Here is a 13,629-nt window from a genome sequence, read left to right on the forward strand (position 1 = left end):
GCGTTAGAGCTCTTCAGTTTGAGGGTGCACAGTCCTGGCCGTGGGGCAGCCTGGCCTTAGGCTTGCCCGCCCGCGTCCTCTCTGGGCCCTGGGAAGAGGAGCGGAAGTGCCCCAGGTAGAGAAAGAGACTCAGGAAGAAAAACGAGTGGCATCAGAGCGTATTTTAGTTTGATAAATGAATGTCTAGTCTTCCGGTATAGAAAACGATCATGTGAATTCTATTTTTAAGGAGCCATTACATATCTCTGTGGCTAGAGAGCCAGAGGGAATTGGAAAATCTGCCAGTGAAACTTGCAGAGGGAGAAGCCACCGCGGGACGTGGGGATGTCGGGCCAGGGTTCCGGGGGGCTTGGAAAGCATCGGGTTCCCCAGGGCCCCTGAGAATTCGCATGTGGCCCCTTTCACCGAGAGTGAGCTTTGCCTTCCAGATCCCATACATAGAAACCAGTGCCAAGGACCCACCTCTCAACGTGGACAAAGCCTTCCATGACCTGGTCAGAGTAATCAGGTGAGCACGGCGCCCACCCAGAAACAGGCCTCTGGGCAAGGTGGGCGCCAGGGGCCAGACCTGAGGGGAGGCTGGGCACTTCCGGGCCTGTTTTTAAATTTCTTCGCCCTCCCCTCTCCCCATCCCGCTTTGCTCACCCCATCTCTGCGTGAAGCATCACCAGCTGAAGGGAGGGGCTGCTGCCCGAGGCTCCGCCTCCTCTCTGGGCTCCCCTGGTCCTGCAGCGGGGCCTCCCCGAGGCAGCTCCCTTCCTCCCGCCCTCCGTGTGCCCCCAGCACCACAGCCACCCTTTGACATGTCACCCGAACACCCAGCATTCTGACCTCCAGGCTCAAATCTCAGAGGGGGTTGAGCGTGAGTCCCTTTGCAGACCCCACACCCAGTCCGTCTACAGGATTGTCAGAAATCCCAATCAGGAGCCTCTCATACATTCCTGCGCAGTCACCGGTGCTGAGGTGACTGACACAGCCTCCCGGCTGGTCTCCCTGTCACCCACCCTTCCCGTTTCCAATGTCCCAATGTCTTCAAGTTAGGTGTGAAACCACACACACACACACACACACACACACACACACACACACACACACACGGCCTCCCAGCACAGGCTGTGCCGTTGCTGGCTGCATCTTCTGCACTCCCGAAATTATTTTTCTCGTGGGCCTTTTGCCTCCTGTTAGGATATGCTATCACCAGGAGGTGGCGAAGTCTTGGTTACAGACCTGTAGTTCCCAGGAGAGGTTTTAGACATAGGAAATAGGAACAGAAAACATGTATAAAGCTTGTATTCGGCTGACCTGTCATTTTATTTAAAATCTGAAACATGGAAATAGAGGCGAACATTATATAACACATAATGTAGAGTTTGATTTAAATCGATGTAGCCAGCCAAAGCCGGTTTGGCTCAGTGGATAGAGCGTCGGCCTGCGAACTGAGGGGTCCCAGGTTCGATTCCGGTCAAGGGCATGTATCTTGGTTGCGGGCACATCCCCCGTGGGGGGTGTGCAGGAGGCAGCTGATCGATGTTTCTCTCTCATCGATGTTTCTAGCTCTCTATCCCTCTCCCTTCCTCTCTGTAAAAAAATCAATAAAATATATTTTAAAAAATAAATAAATCGATGTAGCCACAGCAGCAGTTCTCACCAGTAGGATGAGAGACACTGTCCAGGGCCAGGCGTCCTCAAACTACGGCCCACGGGCCACATGCGGGTGTTTTTGCCGTTTTGTTTTTTTACTTGAAAATAAGATATGTGCAGTGTGCATAGGCATTTGTTCATAGTTTTTTTTTTTTAAACTGTAGTCCGGCCCTCCAACGGTCTGAGGGACAGTGAACTGGCCCCCTGTTTAAAAAGTTTGAGGACCCCTGGTCCAGGCCATGCCCTCCTTCAGCACCTAGGACAGCAGCATCTCTGTCACCCCCCTCCCCCACTTCCCATCCCCACCCCCACTCTCACCCCCAGCCTCCCTGCCTCGGACCCAGGGGCAAGAGAGGGAAGTCACAGGGAGAAGCAAAGCCCATTCTGGCATTGACTTTCTGCCTTTCATTGTCTCAAAAGGCAACAGATTCCAGAAAAGAGCCAGAAGAAGAAGAAGAAAACCAAATGGCGAGGAGACCGGGCCACTGGTACCCACAAACTTCAGTGTGTGATATTGTGATGGGCCTGGGGCCCTGGGCACAGTCACCATGAACTGGCCAGCCCTCGGGACCCCTGCACTGCCTAACCTCACCGGGAACTGTTTCTAACCATGACCCTTGACCCGAGGACTGGGCGCAGGAAGGGAGACAGGGAGGGTGGGCAGGGAGGAAAGGGGGTCCGGCTTCCTCAAAAGGGCACAGGCTTCGTGTCTCAGAAGACACAGCATCCGAGCCCCACGTGTGATTCAGCCGGTTCCTCCCGTCTCCTGGCGGCTGTGTTGTTCCTTTGAACTGCGTAGCGTCGGTTCGAGGTGGAAGTTTACCCACCACGGACAGAGTACGAAACAAGCCATGACCCAGCTCCCCGCTTGTCTCCAGTCCTCGGTGTCTGAGCTTGGGCGTCTTTTGTAGGTTTTTAAATTATTTTCGTGCTGACTGTTGTCTCGAGGGCGCCCGTGCCCACTGTCTGGTGGAGTTTCGGCTCTTCAGCAGATCCCGCTGACAACACGTCCGGAACATCGTGGCGGTTTTTCACTGAGTTTTCCCGGCAGTGCCAAACTCACCTCACTATGAGGGACAGAGACTGGGGGACCGGAGTGACTGGGGCCCGAAGCTGGAGGCCTCGGGGGCAGCAGACCCTGCTCGTGGCCGGAGAATGGGAGCGATGAGAGCTGTGTCTAACAGATAGCAGGAAACGGAACCGCGTTTTGCTGAGGGGAGAGGCTGGCGCGAGCTTACCAGTTCTGCAAGGTGTTCCGTTATCCTGGAGATGTAGAGACTCGAGTGCACGGATCTGCCCAAGTGTCCGTGTCTCTCCCGGTCGGCGTGGGCTCCGTCTGTCCTTCCCGCCCGTGACCGAGCTCCCCGCCGGCCTGTGCTGCCCACACCTCTCATCACAGACACACTGACAAGGCCTGCATGCGTCTCCACACCACAGGGCGCTCAGGGGGCGCCCTCCGGGGATTCTGGTTTGGGCTGAACCTTAAGCGGAAGTGATCCAATACCGTTGTTACCTAAACAGCACCAAGACCCGAAACCGTGTTCCCTCTGCGTCAGCCGACGACCACTCGGAAGGAAGCCCAGTGAATCCGTTGCAGAGTCGGCGTCAGGCCGCCTTCCTGGCACACACGGTCATTAACCTCTCGGATCTTAACTCTAACATCCGACCGGAGGAGAAAGGAAGGTTGAGGTGAAGACATCACTCCCATACCCCGTTTCTACGAGGGGACAGTCCCCCAACTCCCCGGTGATGTACCCCTCCCCTCAGTGCTGCTGGTGAGAGCCAGCCTGGATTTGGGGGCCAGGGTGGGGGTGCAGGGGCAACAGGCATGGCAGTGACCCCTGAGAGGAGGTCAGAGACGAAGTGGCACATCTTGTGACCTTATTTTCCGAATGTTACCAATCGGGTCACCGGGCAAACTAGAGCATCCCTAGCAGGTGGCCTGGCCACTGTGGCCACTGTTTGGAGAAAGGACCGGGGGAGCGGGGGGGGGGAAAGCGAGTGCCTGGCTGGAGGTCGGGACACCGGATCCTTCTCCGGTTCTGAGGGAGCCCCGAGGGGCCAGCCCGGAGGGATCTGCTGCAGAAGGAGACAGCCGAGAGTTTTCTTAGTTGGAAATCCAACTTCTTTATGTGTCTAAATGGCCTTTTTTTTTCTGACCCTAAAAGAAAGGATAATAAAGAACATTCCAGATCAGGCACCTCACAGCTCCCCAAGAACCTACCATGTTAATGAATGGGCATCTTCAACACTCACAGGACCAGGCTCTTTCCAACCCGTAAGCTCCCCTGAGCCACGGCCCCGGTGCCCTGTGGTGGCAGCGGCAGGCGGGTGAGGGCGAGGCCAGGCTGGCGGCAGGAAGTCGGGCGGAGATGTTTGCATCGAGGCAGCGGTGGCTTGGGACCAGGGCCTCTGCACACGGGGCAGTGTCCACCGTCGGAAAACATCTACCGGGCACGGACCACCACCAGCGCACCTGCCCACGGGGAGCCTGCTACGCCCGAGCACTATGTGGAGAGTCTCGGAAGCAGTAAGCTGACCTAGAGTGAAGCCTTTAGCCGGGAAGGTAACAGACAAAGGGGTTCCAACCGCTCCCGGGCCCCCCGCCCAACAGGGGCAGTGCATCCGCCCTGCCTGGCCCCATCTTCCAGGGCATCCGTCCTGCGCCCAGCCCACAGCGCCACCCCACAGTGCCCGAGGGGGACCTGGGTCAGGGGTGGCCTCTGCGGCCTCTGCTGTGGGGCCAGTGGTCAGCCTCCATCTCCCGTGGCCTCCTTTTCCTCACAGGTGCGCTGGGTAACACTTTCAAAAGACAGGTCTTGGGGTTGGAGTGAGCCCTGGTGGCCGAGAAGGCTTCCCGATAGGCCAGAGTGGGGTGTGCCCTGGGGCAGCCCCAGCACAACATTTTCTCCAGGGGCCCCCTGGCAGGTCAGGCGTGGGACCCGCTGGCCCTGTTACCTGGTGACGGAGGAGCCCAGCGGGACGTGTGTCTTTTGTGACATCCCGGGGTTCCCACTGTTTTTCCAGACGAGCTGAACATCCCCTGGAGCACATCCTTCCTGAACCACCCCCCTCATGCCTTCCCCACGGTGTGCTCTCAGATTTCCTTCTACAATCCCGACACCCTCCCCCTGCAAGGGCTCCCTTTCTCCCCCGCTGGCAGTCCTGGCCACTCCCCCACCCCCACCGCCTGGGGGACGGCCACGGACTTCCCCGGCACTTTGCCGCGCCAAGTGGATGTGTGTGTTTTTTAGGACTCTGCCTCCCACCTCGCTGTGGAGAGCGCGGGGGCCTGTCTCACTAACACGTGGCAGCTCTAACTCAAAAGGACCTTCCCGTGTGACGACAGTCAACCCAGAGCCATAGACGGGCGGCCCCCTGAGCAGCCCTTTGGATTAGGAATCCCGTGTCGGTTTACCGAGAACGAAAGATACTTGAATAGCGGGAGCGCCTGGGAGCGCCCCGCTTCTGTTCCGCAGTATTAACAGGTGGCCATTGTCGTGAGACGAGAGCGATGCCTGGAGATCTCGACGATGCTTGAGCCTTTTCTGTAACTTTTTATTAAGTCTTTGTGTATCTCAACTCATTAATAAAGAAATGCAGAGGAACGCTTGTCTGTCTGACTTCCTCTCACGCGAATATTCCTAACGTTTTGCTGACAGCGTTGTCAGTTGACAGTGCCCGGCTCAGAACGCCCCTCTCTTCCGGGCGAACCTGGAGTCAGGAGACCACTGGGGGCCCGGGAGGTGTCTCCTTCCTCACGGAGCCCCAGGAGGAAGGCAGGTGGGTAGAGCCACAGCCCCTTGAGGTCCGGCAGCCCTGGATTGGAGCTTTGCCGCCCCATCTCTCTGGGCCTCTGAGCATGTTCCCTGCTTCGTGCTCAGCTGCCCCTCCCGTGAATGGGGCGGGAGTGGGCTCCTCCTAGGCAGGCCGAGGGGGCTCCCAGCGAGAAAACGTGCTCTTTGTAGAGGCCCCCTGCGGGGTTGTCTGATGGGCTTTTCATGGAAACCGCCCCCCCCCCGCCCCCATCACAAGATCACAGTTGATGTGATTTCATTGTTCTGTTGATTGAACCTGGTGGGTACTTGACCAAGCTGAGCCTCTCTCTTCTGTATCATCTGAGTTTTCTCTCTCTCTCAGATCTTTCCCATCTTAACACAAACAAGAACAAAACCTTCCTTTGACCCACGTCCTCTGCCAGGTACGACCCGTGGCTTCTCTGCTCTCTTTTGTAGAAAGGGATCTTAAAAGAGTAGCCTACACTCACTCTCATGAGTCCCTCTCATCCCTTTCTCTTTAAACTGCTCCAAAGAGGCGTTCACCCCTCGTCCCCCCACCACCTTTTTCAAGGTCTCCAGTGGCTCCCATCACGTTGAATTCAGTGGTGGGCGCAGTCTTCTCACCATTGATCTTCTTACAGCATTGGCACAGTTGACTACTCCCTCTTCCTTGTTAAACTTTCTTCCACTGGCTTCTAGGATGCCGCCATACCTGGCTGTTCTCCTTCCTTGTGGTCCCTCCCTAACCTCCTTTGCTAGTTCCCGCTCTTCCACCTAACCTATGGATAGAAGCCAGGAGGTGTCCCCGGGTCAGCATCGCAGCATCAGCATCACTCACAATGCTGGAGATTCATACTCTTGGGCTCTGTCTGACCTTCTCAACCAGAATCTGCATTTTAATGAGAACCCCAGGTGACTCAAGTACACTGAAGTTTCAGTACCACTGCCCTAGAACAGTGGTCAGCAAACTCATTAGTTAACAGAGCCAAGTATCAACAGTACAACGATTGAAATTTCTTTTGAGAGCCAAACTTTTTAAACTTAAACTTCTTCTAACACCACTTCTTCAAAATAGACTCGCCCAGGCCATGGTATTTTGTGGAAGAGCCACACCCAAGGGGCCAAAGAGCCGCACGTGGCTCGCAGGCCGCAGTTTGCCGACCACGGCCCTAGAACATCCGCTCCGCATCAGAATGAAATCCAGCCCTGGACTCCCTGTGCTTCGCGGCTCAGTTCAACCACGTGCAACCAGAAGAAGCCTCACGGGCATTCATCGCAACAATTCGAGTTTGCTCCTCTGTCTGCAGCAGCTGCAAGATTCTGCCTGGCGAAGGCAGCGGGCTCGGAAGTGTCCCGCAGCCAGCACGTGGTCCCCTTAACTATGGGAAGGTTTTACTCAATGGCAAGTGGGCTCCAGGTTTGCTTCTCAAACCCTCTAGCGTTTTTCTTAAAATGTGGACGGCTGCCCGACTGGCACGGTTCAGTGGCTGAGCCTCCACCTAGGAACCAGGAGGTCACAGTTTGATTCCTGATCAGGACACATGCCCGGGTTACAGGCTCGATCCCCAGTGTGGGGTGTGCAGGAGGCAGCCCATCAATGAGTCTCTCATCATTGATGTTTCTATCTATCTCTTTCTCTCTCCCTTCCTCTCTGGAATCAATTTTTTTAAATAGTTCTTTTTTTTTTTTTTAAAGGAGAAAAAAATGTGGACAAGGGTGTTCAATGTAAAAAACAAGAGAACTCCAACAATCGCAGCTGAAAACAGTGGAGGCCCTGTTCTTCGGGCACACTGAGGTGAGCTGCTCGGTGCCAACCACTCTCAGGCCCCGGGCCTTGCACTTTCTAGGCTCGAACATCGTGCCAAGTAGCTCATTACATGCTAATGCGGGAAGTAAACCAAGAAAAGAAGGCTGAGTTTACAGGGATCCAAGAACTGATGGGTGCATCCCGGCAGCGAGGTGTAAGCCGTGCACCCTGGCTCGCGCCCAGCTTCCTGGCCAGGCGTGGCGCCGGCGCCGGAGCGGATGAGCGGAGGTGAAATACCTGGGTGAGTGGTTCTCCAGGTCTGGTCCCCAGCCCAGCAGCTTCAGCGTCGCTGAGAACTTGTAGGAAATACAAATCCCCTGGCCCCGTCTCAGACCCGCTGAGTGAGATATTTTGCATGGAGGAGGATTTATAAGCCCTGCAGGAGATTCCGGTGCTCCCTCGGGTCTGAGAGCCCCTGAATTAAAGTGAAAACCCCATCACACACAGGCCAATGGCAGCTGGTTCGTTCTCGCCTGCAAGACAGCAGCTGGCTGTCTGGACCAAGGGGCCCAGGTCCTTCCTGCATCTGAACCCCAGGGGCCCCAGCACATGCAGAATTGTGTGTATTCCGGGGAAACAATCATTTTATCAGTCCTCACGGTGCCACCCACCGTGTGTTACCCAGAGAAAAAATGAGCTGACCCCGGGACCGTCCTTTTCCAACTTCAGGCCCTTCTGGCAGTTTCGCGGCCGCTGAGAGCGGGAAGAGGAAATGAAAGGAGCAGAGATCCATCTCCCCTTCTAAGGAGCGCGGACCCAGTTCTTCACTTGGTTGACACATCCCCGCACACGCCCCCACAGCATCCTGAGGGAGGGGCCGCCGCCCTTCTCCCAGTTCCCCCGAGTGACTCAGCGTGCGACCCACGCATGACTCACCCACCGCCTCCCCCGCCGTGGTTAGCAGCACCTGCCACTCAGAATTGACAGAAGAGGAGAGGAAATCCGATGCTGTGACAGTCAGCCTGGGAAAGACTTGGTTGGGAAGGAACCCAGCAGGGAACGCAGGCAGAGGAGGGATGTGAGGCCGGTAGCAAAGCCACCTCAAGTCCAGTGCCATCACCTGGAATTCATAACCACCTACGCCAGTGGTTCGAAAAGGACTGTGTGTTAGTATTAGGGTCACTTCAGGAGGTTGGGGGGGGGAATCTCGAGGCTCAGGCCACACCCCCAGAGAATCTGGAACAATTGGCCTGGGTAGGGGCCCGGGGATGAAGACTTGTTAACGCTCCCCAGGTGATTCGGCGGCACAGCCAGGGCGGAGACCATGAGAGGGTCCGTGGGGGTCTGGCCCCTTGAATACTGTGCTTCTCGGTGATGATGGATTAATACAAGAAGCAACTGCCTGGAGGAACCCGTGTCTGAGGCTACGCAGGACGCCAGTTTCCCGGCCTTTGTAAGTGGGCATCTACCGCAGGCGTCTTCTCTTCTCATTGGTGCTCCCAGAGCCTGGCGTGACCGGCCACAATCTGTCCTGACACCTCATTCCTTCACGTCCCGTCCAGGTGTATGGAAGGCCTGGCGGCCCAAAGTTCTCACAGTGTTTATTAAAGGAATGGATAATGACTCCAGACACCAGCACGGCCTCCAGGCCTTAACACCGAAGTCAGACAGGCTCCCGCTGCCCTTCTCCGCTCCCAACCCCATGGCCCATGGCGCCCCAAGGCCAGGTGCAGACTTCAGATCGTTCCCAAGGGTCAGGTGCTCAGTGATTTCCACTTTGTCTGTTCCACGGCCTCCCTGCCTCCGTTTCCACAAAGAAACCGCACTCTCAGTAACCCTCCCTGAGCCTTGCTGAGGACTCCGGGGTCCCAGGGCTGGTCCCTCTGCCATCTGGGCCTCTCAATTGGCCACCAGCCCATGCTCCACGAGACCCTCCCCCAACCCCTGTCCTCCCCCACCGCCAGCCCCTCCCTCAGATCCTCTCACCTCCGCTGGTTTGCCTTCCTTTGCTGTGATCCCATAATCCCTTGCTGGGCTGAAGTGTGGTTCCAGTGGTTACTAGGAGACCAAGGTTTCCCATTTGCTCAGGACTGAGGGCTTTTCTGGGACATGGACCTTCCGCACTAACACCAGCACAGTCCCGGGCACAACAATGTTCATATAACAACTCCTCCCCTCTCCCCGCCCCCCCAAAAAGAAGTAAGTCCAGTAGTTGGTCACCCTACTAGTAAGAATAAAACTTGCACCTTGTTCTAGAACAATACGAATCACTGTAAATTAGGTGGCAGTTCTCAGACTTTATCAACCATCACAGTCATCTTAGGAGCTGGATAAATGCAGGCTTTTCTGAACCAGCCGGCCTGGGGTGGGGCCCCAGAATTGGTCCTTAATCACAACGTCTTGGGAATGTGATGTTGCTGGTCTGGTACCACACTTTGCACGCCCTGGATTAGCTCATCCACGTCACACATTCACAGAGTGCCCCGCAGATACTAGTGACCAGCGAACATTTCTGTTGAGCCCTTACTGTAAGCCAGGCACTGTGCTGTTTAGACACAGCATCTCATGTAATCCCCACGGCAGGGACCCTGTGGTGGGTGACATGGCGCTTGTTTCATAGAGAGGAGCCCCGAGGTCCAGGGAACCCAGGAGCGACTGAGCCTGAACTTGCACCCAGCTCTCTCCTCCTCGGCCTGCCGCCACCCCCGCCATGCGGAGCACGAGCTCGTCCCAGCTGGCTGCCCCACCCTTTCCATTTTCACTTGTTTCAGGAAAATCTTTCGGTGCATCTCCCACTTCCCCGCCTTCTGCCTTCTTCCGAGTGAACTGAATGCAGATCAACTTCCCCTGGTGACTCAGCAGCAGCGTTTTGAACCTAGTTAGTTCACTGTCACTTTCCTGGGCATCTGCACTGGGCTTCCTCCCAGGGCCCAGCCACAAGCCCTTGATGCAGGGCACTACAATGTTCATATAACAACACCCCCCTCCCCCCGCCAAAATAATAAGTCCAGGTTTTTTTGTTTTGCCTTTGTGGTTGGCATTGCTGAGCTTCTGACGTTTTTGGTGCACAGAGGCTGTGTGGGGCGGTGCCCAGGTCTAGCCCAGCTTTGCTGCTGGCTGATGACCTTAGGCAGGTTGCCCAACCTCTCTATGCCTCAACTTCCTCATCTGTCAAATGGGGTTGATGATAATAATTGTACTTTTAGCGCTATTGGACTATTGTTGGGTTTGAATTAGATCTGTACTTTCAGAAGAAATGGCTGGCATAGAGAATCTCTAATTAAATGTTAGCCAAGATCCCAGAATCAGACCATTAAATGCTTTGGGAGTGCCTACCAGTAAGTACAGCCACCACTTACTGAACACTTAGCAAGCACTAGTCGCTGTGCTCTGCATGGGTCACCCCACTTAAGGTTGGGAGGAGCTGGGTGACTTGCCCAAGCACTCAGCCCAGTAAGCGGGTGCCAGGATCCCATCCAGGCCAATATAGCATCCCCTCTGCCACCCTTGCAGGGCTGGTCCTAGGCTGGGCATCAGCAAGGAGGCTCAGCCTCACTCCATCACCACTCTCCCTTGGATCACTGGCCTGGAAGGCTCTGCCCTGCACCCCCATCTCTGGCCACAGCTCCTGCCCCCCAGCCACTCCCCTGTTTGCTTCACTCCCATGGCCCAATGCGCTTCCCCTGAAAGGCAGCCACACCCCACTCTGCCTGTTGCCCTCTCTTCTCTCGGGACCCAGGGCTACTCGGAGCTTTGCTTTCACCAGGCTCCTCTTATCAAACAATACAGTCCACCCACACGGCAGGCAAGTTGGCATTAGGCATCAAGAGGCTTAAAATTCTCTATCCTAAAAATTCCACTCTCCCATAGAAATCATCAAAGAAAAAAGAATGATGAACAAAGTTGATCTTTGCATTCATAGGACAAACAATTGGAAATTATCTAAGTCAGTGGTCAGCAAACTGCGGCTCGTGAGCCACATGCGGCTCTTTGGCCCCTTGACTGTGGCTCTTCCACAAAATACCACGTGTGGGCGCGCACGTACAGTGCGATTGAAACTTCGTGGCCCATGTGCAGAAGTCGGTTTTCGGCTCTCAAAAGAAATTTCAATCGTTGTCCTGTTGATATTTGGCTCTGTTGACTAATGAGTTTGCCGACCACTGGTCTAAGTGAAAAATAATTGAGGAAGGTTAAATAAGTAATGGTATGCCCATAACATGGGATGTTGTCCTATTAAATTGTGCACGTGTAGGGTCCCCTAGTCCTAACCTGCCATCAGGGCCACATCCACCACCCTGTGAAGCCTCGCACGCTCCGCGGATGCTGCCAGCAGCCTGCGACGCTCCTCAGACACTGCCAGTGCCCCTAACTCTTCAGAAGTCCCACCCACTGTGGGACCCAGAAGTCCCACCCGCCATGGCTGCCGCAGAACCCATCAATGCACCTGTCCAGCTGTTAAGAGATGTGTGAACGAGCATAGGAACTATACATTTCCTGTACTTGTCATGATCCCTGGGTGTTATAATCATTTTTTAAATCTTCACTTAGTGGAAACATGGAGAAAATGGCATCAACTTCTATTTATTTTCATTTATTTGACCACCAGTAAGATTGGACTTTTATGGTTTGTCCATTTTTACTCCTTATAGAATGCCTACTTATGCCCTCTCTTCAATTTCCATTGGGGATTTTCTTTTTCTTATTTATGAGCTCTTACATATTAAGTTTACTGACCACTTATATGTTACTAGTAGCCCTGAGCACGAATCTGTGCGCCAGTAGCTCTCTGCGGGGCCTGGCCACTCTGCGCCCACTGCCCAGAGGCTCTCTGTGGCCCAGAGGTCCATCCATGTCCTGGCCTGGCCAGAGGCCCTCCGTGGCCGGGGTGGAACGCTTGCATTCCGCCAGGCCGCTCATGCTGCCCACTCTCAGCAGCCACCCCCGGGACTGGGGGACTCCGGTAGGGCTGAGAGGACTGGGCGCTGCCATCTTGTGGCTATGGGCTCTGCCATCTTTGTGATGGAGTCATGGTTAATTTGCATATTACCCTTTTATTAGATAGGATATTTATTCCAAAATTTCCCAATGTAATTTCTCTCTTAATTTTACTTATAATTTATTTTTACACTATATATTTTTATTTTAAATGTTCAAAGCTCTCATTTTATTCTTTATGTTTTTTGTCTTTGGTGTAAATGCTAATGAGGTCTTTTCTCATCCATATATATATATATATATATATACACACACATATATATTTTTTTTTATAATACCTTTATCCCCCAGATGACTTTCTAGCCATTAAATAATACAATGGAATTGTTCACAGTCCATACCATTATAGTGAAGATTAAATGTGTGAATTCTTGAAAGCTCTAGAAACAATCACTGGAACATAGTAGGTGCTGTATTATTAATGTAAACATTAATTCATTGGAGATTTATTCTGGAGTTGGATGTGAAATGGGTTTTAGCTTTGTGTTAAGCCAGTTGTCCCAACATTATTTATTCACTAGAAGCCCAGCGTGCGAAATCGCGCGGCCCCACCCACCCGTGCTGCTTTTTGGTCATTACGGCATTAGGGCCACAGGCCTTTTATAATATAGACTAGAGGCCCAGCGCATGATTAAATTGTGCACGTGTAGGGCCCCCTAGTCCTAACCTGCCATCAGGGCCACATCCACCACCCTGTGAAGCCTCGCACGCTCCGCGGATGCTGCCAGCAGCCTGCGACGCTCCTCAGACAATGCCAGTGCCCCTAACTCTTCAGAAGTCCCACCCGCCATGGCTGCCGCAGAACCCATCAATGCACCTCCCGGTGAGTCCAGTAGTTGGTCGTGACGTGTCATGACCAAAGGCCTTTTATGATATAGACTAGAGGCCTGGTGCACGAAATTCGTGCATGGGGGAGGGAGGTGTCCCTCAGCCCAGCCTACACCCTCTCCAATCTGGGACCCCTAGAAGGATGTCCGACTGCCCGTTTAGGACTGCTGGCTCCCAACTGCTCATCTGCCTGCCTGCCTGATTGCCCCTCCCTGCTTCTTCCTGCAAGCCTGATCACCCCCTAACCACTCCCCTGCCGGCCTGCCTGATCGCCCCCAACTGCCCTTCCCTGCCAGCCTGATCGCCCCCTAACTGCTCTCCCCTGCCGGCCTGGTCCCTCCCAACTGCCCTCCCCTGCTGGCCTGGTCACCCCTAACTGCCCTCCCTTGCAGGCCTGGTCCCTCCTAATTGCCCTCCCTTCCCTTACTGGCCTGGTCACCCCTAACTGCCCTCCCTTGCAGTCCTGGTCCCTCCTAACTGCCCTCCCATGCAGACCTGGTCCCCCCCCAACTGCCCTCTCCTGCAAGCCTGGTCCTTCCCAACTGCCCTCACCTGCTGGCCATCTTGTGGAGGCCATCTTGTGTCCACATGGGGGCTTCCATCTTTGACCACATGGGGCAAGCCATCTTGTGTGTTGGA

At 54.7% G+C, this 13,629-nt stretch overlaps 1 protein-coding gene across 1 annotated transcript in view; it reads left to right on the forward strand.

Annotated features, from left to right (window-relative positions):
* The window catches only part of MRAS (muscle RAS oncogene homolog), a 39,656-nt gene extending 36,431 nt beyond the window's left edge, over window positions 1-3,225 (forward strand). Inside the window, exons 5-6 of the mRNA XM_028128451.2 lie at window positions 429-508; window positions 2,062-3,225. Coding sequence (XP_027984252.1) covers window positions 429-508; window positions 2,062-2,161 — 180 coding nt within the window. The 3' untranslated portion in view covers window positions 2,162-3,225. The remainder of the gene's footprint in view (window positions 1-428; window positions 509-2,061) is intronic.
* Window positions 3,226-13,629: the final 10,404 nt, after the last annotated feature.

This window comes from Eptesicus fuscus, chromosome 18 (assembly GCF_027574615.1).
Source record: "Eptesicus fuscus isolate TK198812 chromosome 18, DD_ASM_mEF_20220401, whole genome shotgun sequence".
Classification (NCBI taxonomy): Eukaryota; Metazoa; Chordata; class Mammalia; order Chiroptera; family Vespertilionidae; genus Eptesicus; species Eptesicus fuscus.